Source organism: Phoenix dactylifera, chromosome 11, assembly GCF_051530095.1.
Source record: "Phoenix dactylifera cultivar Ajwa chromosome 11, Ajwa_hap1_PhDact_Kaust_v1.1, whole genome shotgun sequence".
In the NCBI taxonomy this organism is placed as follows: domain Eukaryota; kingdom Viridiplantae; phylum Streptophyta; class Magnoliopsida; order Arecales; family Arecaceae; genus Phoenix; species Phoenix dactylifera.
Genome location: NC_143200.1, coordinates 26,561,276 through 26,573,269, shown reverse-complemented (window position 1 = coordinate 26,573,269; position 11,994 = coordinate 26,561,276). Strand labels below are relative to the sequence as shown.

Sequence of the window (11,994 nt, the reverse complement as noted above, 5' to 3'; positions counted from 1 at the left end):
CCTATTTTTACAAACTTGGTCAAATCAATTTGAGTGTAGGTTAAAAGTTCGGACCACACATATACGTACATGTAAAATTTATTTAGCAGTATACTAATTATATATTTTATAATATATAGTTAAATTTTATAATTTTTTACTCATAATTTTACTTATTTGTTATTTTCTAAATAAAGTATTAGTTTATTATTCTTTTTAATTTTTGTAATTCATCTTTTTCATATCAATTTAAGACCTCAACCTTCAAGCTAGAAGGTTATTGCTTGGCATCTTTGGCCTTGATTAATAACCAACTTCTCAATAAACAATCATGAATCTATTAATAATTCAACTAGTTAAAACGTTCTCCATACTTCTAAGATGTCTGGTTTAGGAAAAACAAAGACAATCTGAAAGTTGAAACTAACGACCAACCTATCCATTCTACTACCATGCATTTTTTAATGCCAACAAGGCTGACTTAACATAAATACTAAACCATCTTACATGCTTCATTATTAAGCTGTCTTTTTCCAAGTTATCAGGGATTTTGTTAGCCCTTCATGCTTGCTGCATGCTAATAATTTTTCATTCATTTATCAGAAAAATAACTTGCGCTCTCTAGTGAATTAATACTGCTATTGATATAACTTGCATCCGATTCTCAATATATGTAGGTCTAGCACTAAATGGATGCATGATTTGTCATAAATCAGTATATGGATGTCAAACATCAAGATAATCATATCAAAATCCAGGAAGTCCAAAAATATAGAAGATAAAAGTACCTAAAATTTAAGCCGATACTTGCAAAAATCAAGGTCTAGAGGAGCAAGAAGGATGGAGAGAAACATTTATCAAAATACAATGCAAGATTACTAACTCTCGATTCCATTAGTTATCTGGAGCTCACATGGCTTAATTTGGCTCAGACCACGGATTTGGGTATATATCCAACCGTTACCGGAAAACGTAACGGCTGCCGATCCTCTGCGCCAAGTGGCCAGCACCCGCAATGCGGCCCAATAACGGCATCGCCGCACCGGTGACCACACCGTGGTGTCCAGACTCCCAAAAAGGTTCGCGTAAGAAAATTACCATGCTACCATCGGGCTGCCTATAAATAGGGGTCCGACGCTTGGGAGCGGGAACCGGGAGAGAACTGAGAGGGAAGCAAGAACCATCTCGCTACGCGGCCTCACCTTCGCCCCCAAACTGTCGCCCTCGTCTCCGGCCATGGAGAACGACGATCTTTCCATCAAGAGTCGAGTGGGAAGAAGGATCTCTCCCGATCTGCCGCCTCTCTTTCCCCTTTCCGTTGCTCTCGTCTCCGGCCATGGTGAATTGCGAGCCGGAGAAGCAGTCCCTCTCCCTAACACGTGATTTCGCCGCCGGGAGATCTAAGAAGGTGTCCGCAAGATCACGGATCTTCTTTTCTTACCGCATCTTCTCTTCATTATGAATCGATCCTTCTTCTCAGGTTTCGGATAGCAAGAACCGGTCCTTGGAGGTCCAGATCGTTCAAGATGCCATGAATGGTAATCCTGAGAGCCGTGTGAATCAGAAATTAAGGTTTCTTGATCTCAACAAGATTTTTGGATCTCCCGATCGATCTGTATGCCATGGATGCAGATATTGAGAGAGCTGAGACAAGCGGTTGAAGGAGATGGCCGAGCTAGATCTCGGCGACATCCCGGTCTAGATTTCCGCAAGTCCAAGCTCAGGAGGTCCGCCTTCATCCAAGCTCAACAATTCTTAATGTTGTTTCTACTCTTATTTTCATCAAATCCATCTGAAATATACTTTTGTAGTTGAAATTCTTGATCTAGCAAGGGTGTTTTCTAGTTGGAATTCTTGATCACTGGCAAGGGCTTTTTTTTTTCTAATTGGGCTTCTTGGTCCTTGGCACATGTTTTTGCTAATTTGAATTCTTGATCCCTGAAAAGGGTTTTTTCTAATTGAAATTCTTGATCCCTGGCAGAGGTTTTTTTCTAATTGGAATTCTTGATCACTGGCCGGAGTTTTTTTAGTTGGAATTCTTGATCACTGGCAGGTTTTTTTTTCCTTTTCCTTGATCACGGCCAGGGTTTTTTTTCTAATTGAAATTCTTGGTGAGTGGCATTTTTTTTCTTTTAATTGAAATTCTTCATCACTGGCAAGTTTTTTTTAAAAAAAAAAAATTGAAATTTTTGGTCATTGCCAAGGGTTTTTCTGATGCACTAGGAGATATAAGATCTACCAGATTTGGTTGCACTAGGGTGAGAGTCGAGGGTTCAGGGTTTTCTATTTCTGATCTGCAGATATTTTCTTTTTCCAATTTTATTTTTTTTTTCCTTTCATCGCTGACTCATTTATGTATTTTTCTTGAACGAGAGGTAACTGCTTATATGGATTCTTTTTTGCAGTTTACGGCTTTTCTTCTGTCCTCTTTATACTTACCTCATCACAATCTGTGAATTGAGCAGGTATTTTTCTCTATCTTATTTTAACTATTATAGTCGGATTAAACATTTCAATTCTATATGTCTGTTCATTTTTTGGTGCATTAAACTTACATCAATTTGATATCGGAGTCCTCTATCCTATATCAATTGGTATCGAAGCTGATTCCATCTTGCGTCACATACATTTAAGCAAAAAGCATTTGGAAAAACACCTGCATGGATGAACAATATTTCCTCTTGTCCAGCGAGATATTTGGAGCAGGACATGGGAGAGATCGTTTTGTGCATATCTCTGGAGAACCCTTTGATCGATTCATTTCACAACCTGATTCTAATCCTATCGCCCTTCGATCGATTCATTTCACAACCTGATTCTAATCCTATCGCCCTTCGATCGATTCATTTCACAACCTGATTCTAATCCCATCGTCCATATTGGGAGGAATTGCGTACAGTTCTCCATCTCCAAATGCCCACTACCATTATAGCAGACTTTAATTGCATTTTCTCGTACAAGGACAAAGGAGGGGGGCTGAGAGGTTACTGAATTCAGGGAGTTCATGCAAACCAACCCTTCGGCAATTGCAGCAGGAGCAGGGCGAAGCAATTTTCTTAGGGAACAGGGATAGATGGGTTTCTCCTCCTCACCCCTCCTCAATAGATTTCAAATTTATTCTTCTTAATAACTTTTTAATGTAAATAATGCTTTTAAATATAGTTTTCTTATGATAAAGTTTCCAACCAGTTTGAGCTATTCCCAGCACATGACACGCCAAGACTAGTCTACTTCAAACGATTTAATATTAGCTATGCATGAAGCGCTATTCTCTAATATTTATATCCCCCGAGGGTTTATCTTGAATAATACTTCATGAAATATGCTCGGAAGAAATAGCAGAGGATTAGGACCAGTGCATCATCTACCAGGATTTTATATTCCTTTGGGACTCTGATTCTACTTTTGCAGCGTCTAGAACGATATTGGTATCGTGGGTGCCCCCACCCCCTGGCTTTCTCAAGATGAACTTCGATGGAAGTGTAGCAGAAGATGGGAACTACGGAGGTGTGGGATTTGTTATCAGGAATTACGACGCCAGACTCGTAACGGCAGATGGGCGGAGGATTTTTGACTTGTCAGTAGTGATCGCTGAGCTTTGGATTGCCTGGGAGGGTGTCTCCTATGCGAGGCAGGAACTAGGTGCAGGTCATATCCTCCTCGAGGAGGATTCGACCACGGTGATTGAGTGGATCCAGAGAAGGAGGTGCTCTGTCGAGAACTGACCGCTGCTCCACGATATTCGCCGAGCACTGGAGGAGGCTGACTTCTACCAGGCCATGCACGTATATCGAAAGGCGAATGGTGCTGCAAACTGGATTGCTTCCTTCGCGGCTCATCACTCGAATTTTTTTTGGCTCGGCCACGAAGTTGTGCCTATGCCTTTGCGCAGTATTTTGTTTTTGGATTTTGTTGGCTGTTTTCACACTCGTCAAGTGTGAGCCACCGATATACCAAAAAAAAATAATTTGCTGACGTATTTCATGGCAATAAGGAATTAAAAACTTTCTTAATAGCTTTCTTGGCAGCAGCAATGCAAGAAATCTATATTATTTTGGGTAAAAATTGCAACAAATCTTTTTTTTTGCAAAATAGTATGATTATCATTTACTAAAAATATTAAAAATATTAAGGGGTTGGAGGATGGTAAGGATTAATTAAACATTCATTTGAAAATAATAAAAGAGCTAATAGCAGATTAGGTAATAGAGGGGTTAAAATAAGAGCATAAAAGATGACGCCAAACCTCTTACACCGTATGTCTAGTGTGTGGGCAAGTTCACGAACAGAATTTTAACAAAAAAATATAAAGGAGAAGTCAATAAATAGTATTGAAATGTGAAAATATTGGTAAGAAGTGTTTTTATGGCATCTTAGGTGTGAGAATTGGTATGGATACATGTTTAGCCCCACATTAACTATACACAAGATAGATTTTGGATATTTATATAAGATTAAAAAACCTAAATAACACCCTTCATTTATCTTTTTTTGGGTGAGATTTTGGATTATTACAAATGATATCAGAGTGAATCAGGCCTATAGTCCATATATATTAGAGGACATTGAAGTACGGGTCCATATACCCATTTGGATTTATCATGGGCTGATGTGGTATTTACGAATGAATTTGAATGAATTTGGATATCTATCTTGGTGTCTTATCTTGACAATGACGTTAGGGTTTAAACGGAGAAAGTATGTGAAGATTTGTACAGAATATGTTTAGTCCTATATCAGCTATACACCAAGTAAATATTAGGTATTTATAGAGAATCAAAGAATTCTATTAATACTTTCTAATTAGACTTTTTGAGTGAGTTATTAGGATGGATGCATGGTAATATTATGAGGTTAAAAGATGCCGATCCAAGGCTCACATAGTGACAAGGATGGAGAGAGAACCACAAATTAGTAAGCCTGCAAACGGATGGAAAATAGAGACAAGGAGGGAGGTCCTTCGACGTATGTTCCAGTGGCTTTTTTTTTTGTTCGTTTTTCTGGGCAAGGAATCTATCAGATATTGAGAATACCTCCGAATCAATAATTGAATGCATCATGGTAGGTCACAGACCGGTCGCTTCCACGCTTTCCCAACCTTGTTCCGTTATGGATTTTATGATGATAGGGCGAAGTGACAAAATGCATCTGAATCATATAACCTCTGCATGTTCTTACTCTATCCCCGTCTCTTTCTATTTACATACATTCTAGTATCGTGCGTGCGTCGTTATAATCTAAAGATGGACACCAAAGATAAATATGATGGATGTATGTATGTATGTAATAAGGGAGACAAAGGATGCCTGGAGGATACTAACTTTGTCCCATAGATTCTCTCTTTGATTGGTGAGTTGTGAGTGGCTGTTGATTTTTTCTAAGTTTTATTATCTGTTCCTTCCATATAGGTTCCATGCCGGATGGAGAATTGATAAATGAACGCAGTAATGATTCTTGTCAATAGTAAGGCCAGAAAATCTTTTTTATTTATAATGTTTGGCCTTGACTAATGGAACCATAGCAAGTGGCCTTCAGGTATGATGGCACTAGTTGGCTATCAATCGTATGATTCAATTTTTTTATTAAAAAATATATAACTCAATTTGTTGTGCTTCATGTAGTTAGCTGTAAGAATCTGTATAGACGTATATTTAGTTTTACCTCCATCATTCGCCGAAAAAATCGTAAGTAATTATATAGAACTAAAAAATTAAAAAAATATTTTTTATTAATTTTTTAATAAGAATTTATTAGAAATGCAAAGTACAGTGGCCGTGAAAATAGTTCATTTGGTTTGATGTAAATCCATCTGAAGTAAGACTGCACAAACCAGAATGACTAGAGACAAATGACGTCCGCCTGTGTAATCAACCTAACGCGTGACGCCTTTCGTCGACCTGTGAGTTGGAGTCCGTCCATTGTTGGGGTTGACGGGACCTTCGGTCCTGCGGTGCGAAAGGAACGGCCAAAACCAACAAGAAGTGGATGGAGCGAGGGGGGAGAGATAAGTGGGTTTCATAATCTTCCACTACTTGGCGTGCAAGTGCGCAGCCAAGCAAATTCGTGCATATAAATATTTCCATAGCTCCCATGGCTCCCATGTCTTCAATATCCTCCATTCTCCGCCTCTTCGTTCTTCTGTAATGGCCTCTCTTTCTTCTGCCTTGTGCTATTTGTATTTCCTTCTTATATTTTTCCCAATTGTTGGTCGATGCTCGCGACGAAAGTTCGAAACCTATCATACCATCAACATTCGCACTTTGCTGCCACGCAACGTTTGTTCCTCATCGGAAGGTGTGATTATCTTCTTTTATGTTAAGATGATTCTTTGGTTCTAATTCAATTTCACAGTGCTTGCTAGTTGAAGCACATGATTTTTTATAATAATTTGAAATGATGATACACATGCATGATAGGCTAGAAATGGGGTAACAAAAGATTGCTGAAGTTTTTCTTTTTTTATTTTTTTGGACTCAAATTCCCAAGTTTGTTAGGTGGACTATTCTCAACTTAGACCTTATAATAGTGTTTTTTCTTTTTTTCTTTTTTTTTTTTGATCAGACCTAAACCACAAAGTCGAACCCGAAACTCGTCCCAGGCATGCAAACACGAAATCTGTTCTCTATTTTATTTTTTTTAGATTAATGATAATATCATTAATTATTAATATTTGAAAATATTCGAAGCATTGTTATGGTCTTTTTTTTCTATGTAAAAGGGGCAAAAAGAGCCACCCGGGAAGCATTGTTATTGTCAAATACTTATGAAAACAGTTTCCAAATTAATTCCAACACTCTTTTTGGAGGAAGAGGAGTGCCTCCACTTGGCCACCATGGTTGGCGGTTCCCTGGACAACCGGTCAACATGGAAAGGAGCATTCCAAGGACGAGACTTCTCTCTCTTCCCCGCATATTGATAAACTATGACTTAATTAGCAAGAGTAGCTTGGAAGAAGAAGGCTAACTTAACCAAGAGGCACCAAAAGTTTGGACCAAACATGAAGCAATACTATGGTAGCGAACTTCTTGGTCCAAAATTTTGGAAACATGGTCAGCCCCAACGGAAGATATACGTAAAGAACATCAAACTGGAGATAATGTTCAGTTGTTAACCATTTATTCGCACATGACTTCGTGCAGCAAAAATAACAACACATGCATACATATATTCAAATATTGTATGGTGGCATATGGTTTCTCTTTTGTAAATCACTTTATACAACATCTTTTTTTTACTTGAAGATAGCATAGACAGGGCTATTTTAATTCTTATCTATGATGATGGCACCATGAGAGTCCTTGTAGGAGTTAATAAGGAACCAAGCCATTATCCTGCTTCGAGGTTACATATAATTTTGAATTAGGTCCAGGGAGAGTTTTAGGGTCCTGGTTGTTCAAAAAAAATATGGAAAAGAAAAAGAAAAAACATATTTGAAAGAAATGGAAAATATTAGTTAAATTTGAAAAAAACTAATTATATATTATTTTAGTTTTCCAACCATCCAAACATCGAAATCTTTTAGTTCTCCATAGTCTTTGATTTTCAAAAAACTTTTTCGAGCAACCAAACATATCCTTAGAATCCTCATGAAATATAACTAATTAATTGATTTAGAGTAATTATTTCTACTAAGTCATTTTAGCATGGTAGCAAAAGCTCAGTCGGTTCATTAATCTCTCACAACATATACAGGCTCATGTCAAAACTCAAGTTTAAAAAAATTTCTATATTTTTTTTGCCCACCAAAGCATCTAATGAAAACCGAAACTATCCCAACAATGGATACAAATAGAAACCAACCTAGTGTCTTATATCCTCTTTTTTTCTTCTCAAAATAGTATCTTATATCCATATCACATTAAATTTCTCAATATGTGGGGATTAGAGGCCAATTAGAAGGGAAGTCCCAACTCCCATTGAAATCTTTATTAAGTTAAAAGAGAGAGAGAGAGAGAGAGAGAGAGAGAGAGAGAGAGAGAGAGAGAGAGAGTCCTATGCCTGTTGACCTCCTCATGTTGCTTTATTAAGTATTTAGAAATAGTGGAGAAAAGATTTATTAAATTTTCAGTATTGCAACTGAAACAAACTCAAACGAACCAGGAGTTGAATTAATATGATTTTATTTTAACACTTCCTTGAATCCACCCTTACCTAACCTTACATCAATCCCATCCAATGCAAAGCAACTAAGCAGCCCCTTAGTATCAAGAATCATCTTATTTGAATCCACCCTTTATCCGATCCAACACCACCCTCATGTCATGCAATGCTAGGGCAAGTGGGCTGCGCCTTATCCCCTCTATCTTCTCCTTCTCTATTTCTTTCCTCTTTTATCTGGTTTCCCCTCTACTTCATATTTTCTCTCTATTTTTTTCCTCTCTTTTTTCATTTTTTTTGTTTTCTTTCTATTCCCTTATTAGGGATCTTCTGTTCTTTTTGTTCTGTTTTTTTTTTTTCTATATTAATCCTTTTTCACCTTATTGCCCCTTAAACAAATAGTATTATGTTGTTATTACTTGTTAAATTGTTCAAACATTTTCAACAATTTGCTTTTCCTATCACTTATCGCTCCTATGTTTGACTTGAATTGATACATCAGGAAATCATGTCTTGCTTTTAATGAATCTCAGTTATTATCAGATCATAATGACTTATTTGCTTATATTAGATTTATCACATCATAATTAATCTTGTTTGGGTTATCCCACAGCTGTCAAACATTTTCCCTTCAAAAAAAAAAGTAGTGGAGAAAACAAAAATCGCTTTAGAATATGTATTTTATTAGCATAGTAGGAGAGTTATTCTAGGATAGTAGAAAGAAGAAATAGTTTTCTATTAAATCAGTAGTAAGAGCATTAAGTGGCTTCATGTATGATTTTCTAAGGTGAACTGTGGATTTTCTATAACTCTCATTATAATAATCATGATAGTAAAAGTAAGAGGTGTCTTGATGGATGATTCTCTAGAATTTTTACGAGCTATTTTAGCACCCATGTATATAAAACCATCCCCTTTCTTAGCTCACCCAGCCCCACCTAGGAATGATCCATACAATGATTTCTTTTATTCATCCAACCGAATTTGCTCGACCGAAAGACAAATCAAGAAAATTCTTATAATGATCTCAAGCAAAAAAAAGAATCGATCGCTTTTAACAATCAGGGTAAAGCTAATTATTTTACAATGCAGCATCCCGAAGTTTGAGACCCGCGAGTATAAAAGTTGTTCATCGGCATGGCCCATGCTCGCCTCTCCATCTCAAACAAAACCCCAACCACGAGCAAATTCTCGACAAGGATCGATCTCGAGTCAATGCAATCCACAGTCGAACAGCAACCATTCCAGCCCATACCGGCGACTCGCTTGGCACCGGGAATTACATCGTCACCATTGGGTTCGGCAGCCCCAAGAGGGAGCAGTCCGTGATCTTTGACACCGGCAGCGACCTCACATGGATCCAGTGCGAGCCATGTCTTTCCTGTTACCAGCAGCATGAGCCAATATTTGACCCCTCTCAGTCCTCTACTTACGCCAACATTTCTTGCAGCTCCTCCTACTGTTCAGAGCTGGACATCTCTGGTTGCACCTCATCAACCTGCGTCTATGGGGTACAATATGGCGATGGCTCCTCCACTCTAGGAATTTTGTCCGAGGACACCCTCACCTTGACGTCCTCCAATGTGCTGCCAAATTTTCGGTTCGGGTGCGGCAAGAGGAACAACGGACTCTTCGGCGAGGCTGCTGGGCTGCTTGGCCTCGGGCGCAAGAAGGTGTCCGTGGTGTCGCAGGCATTTCAAAAATTTGGCGGCATTTTCGCCTATTGCCTTCCATCCACATCGAGTTCGACCGGCTACTTGACTTTTGGTGGCAGTTCGACATCCTCGAATGTCAAATTCACACCAATGCTCACAAATCCAAGCATGCCGACATTCTACTACCTCGATCTAGTAGCCATACATGTTGGGGGACGGCGACTCTCGATATCGCCGACAGTGTTCTCAAAGGTCGGCACAATTATGGACTCTGGGACGGTCATCACCAGACTGCCACCTGTAGCCTACTCTTCCCTTCGCTCGGCGTTCAGGCGATTGATGTCGTGCTACAGGTCGGCGCAGGCACTTTCGATACTGGATACATGCTACGACCTCACCGGATACAGCAAGGTGCGCATACCAAAGGTGGCGCTGCAGTTTGGCGGCGGGATCGCCACCAATTTGGATACCTCAGGGATACTCTACCTGGCAAATGCGTCACAGGCTTGCCTTGCATTTGCCGGAAATAGTGATGCTGGCGATTCAGGCATCATAGGGAATATGCAACAGAAGAAGTTCAATGTAGTTTATGATGTTGCAAACAAGGCAATTGGGTTTGGTCCTAATGGTTGTTAGTTTGAAAATCCGGTACATTAAGGATGAGGCAGTACCGTGTCATCGTAATGTATTATAGTTGTCAGAATCGTGTACAATCTCGTCTATTATAATATGTACAATATTAGATATCATAGGATTTTGCTATTGTATTATATTATATTTGGTTCTTAGGATCTTTTTCATAATCATTGAATTTTATTGTTGTATTTTACTATATCTAGGGGCTCAGCTTGTATATAAAGCACATTGGTGTTGTGAACAAAGAAAGTAATTCAAATCTTATTTCTAATACAAATTTCTTATGGTATCAAAGTAGGTTTTTTCTTAATCAGTCAACCCCTCTTTCTTGCCCATACCAAAATAACCTCGTGACAGGTACTAAGTATCTACTCCAAAATTATTTTTTCTTTAATAAATTCTCTAGCTCTTACCGTGCTTTGCTAGCTTCTATTTTCTCTTCTTAGGAACCCAAGTCCTTTTCCTCATCAATGAAAAATGCTCTATGGTGTAATGCAATAGACGATGAAATTAGGGCCTTAGAGTTTAATCACACTTGGACCGTGATGCCACTTCCACCAAGCAAGCATGCCATCGGATGCGACTAGGTATAAAGTTTGATAGTAGTATTGAACGGTATAAAGCAAGGCTTGTTGCTAAAGGCTATACTCAAGCTGAAGGTTTAGATTACTATGAAATAAATACTCCTGTTGCCAAATTGGTCGTAGTTCATTGTCTTATTTCTATTGCAGCTGCCAAATAATGTTATCTGTACCAGCTTGATGTCAATAATGCTTTCCTCCATGGTGATTTAAATAAAGAAGTTTACATGTAACTGCCACCAATTTTTCTTAAAATGGAGAGAAAGGAGAACAGATAGTCTTCCACCTCAACAAATCTTTATATAGTTTTAAACAAGCCTCCCGTAACTGGTTTGCTAAATTCTCCACTATATTACTTCAGGCTGGTTTCACTCAATCAGTTGCCGATTATTCATTCTTTACCCTCAAATCCAAGGGCAACATCACCATTGTGCTTGTTTATATTGATAATATACTCATTACTAACAGTGATGCTTCTTCCATTGCTTCCACTCTACCTTTGCTCCAAGATCAATTTTGAATTAAAAGTCTTAGCACACTTCAATACTTCCTAGGCATTGAAGTTGCATGATCCAATAAATTTTCTCAACAGAAATATGCCTTAGATATGTTGAAGATGTAGATGTTCTATGTGTTAAACCAGTACACACCCTGATGGAGCAAAATTTAAAATTATAATCTGATGTTGGAGAACCGTACAGATACCTAATAAGTCGTTTGATTTATCTCAAAATCACTCGTCTAGACATTGTTTTTGTTGTCAATCATCTTAGTCAATTTATGCGGGCACCATGCTAACCCCATATGGATGCTGCTCTTCGAGTCTTAAGATACCTCAAATCACACCCTAGCTTTGGCATCTCATGCCTGCTTCGAACAACTTTTATCTCAGTGCTTCTTATGATACTGATTGGGCAACTTGTTCTACTATTCATCGTTCTGTCATAGGTTATTGCAGCTTTCTTGGTGATGGCCCTATCTCATGGCACACAAAAAATAAAGTACTGTCTCTCGCTCGCTGAAACTGAGTATCGATCAATGACCTC

The 11,994-nt window shown here is 38.4% G+C and overlaps 1 protein-coding gene across 1 annotated transcript; it reads left to right on the top strand.

Moving 5' to 3' along the window:
- Positions 1-2,464: 2,464 nt before the first annotated feature.
- Positions 2,465-10,641, top strand: LOC103702332 (aspartyl protease family protein At5g10770-like). The gene is made up of 2 exons (XM_026802698.4): positions 2,465-6,273; positions 9,169-10,641. Exons 1-2 carry the CDS (start codon positions 6,123-6,125, stop codon positions 10,365-10,367), a joined length of 1,350 nt encoding a protein of 449 aa, XP_026658499.4. The 5' UTR covers positions 2,465-6,122; the 3' UTR covers positions 10,368-10,641.
- The last annotated feature ends 1,353 nt before the right edge of the window (positions 10,642-11,994 follow it).

Bases quoted from the DNA above. Each gene is read 5' to 3' on its own strand.
- LOC103702332 (XM_026802698.4), top strand. From the start codon at position 6,123: ATGGCCTCTCTTTCTTCTGCCTTGTGCTATTTGTATTTCCTTCTTATA. The intron at 6,274-9,168 runs GTGTGATTATCT...TTTACAATGCAG, and splicing joins CGTTTGTTCCTCATCGGAAG to CATCCCGAAGTTTGAGACCC.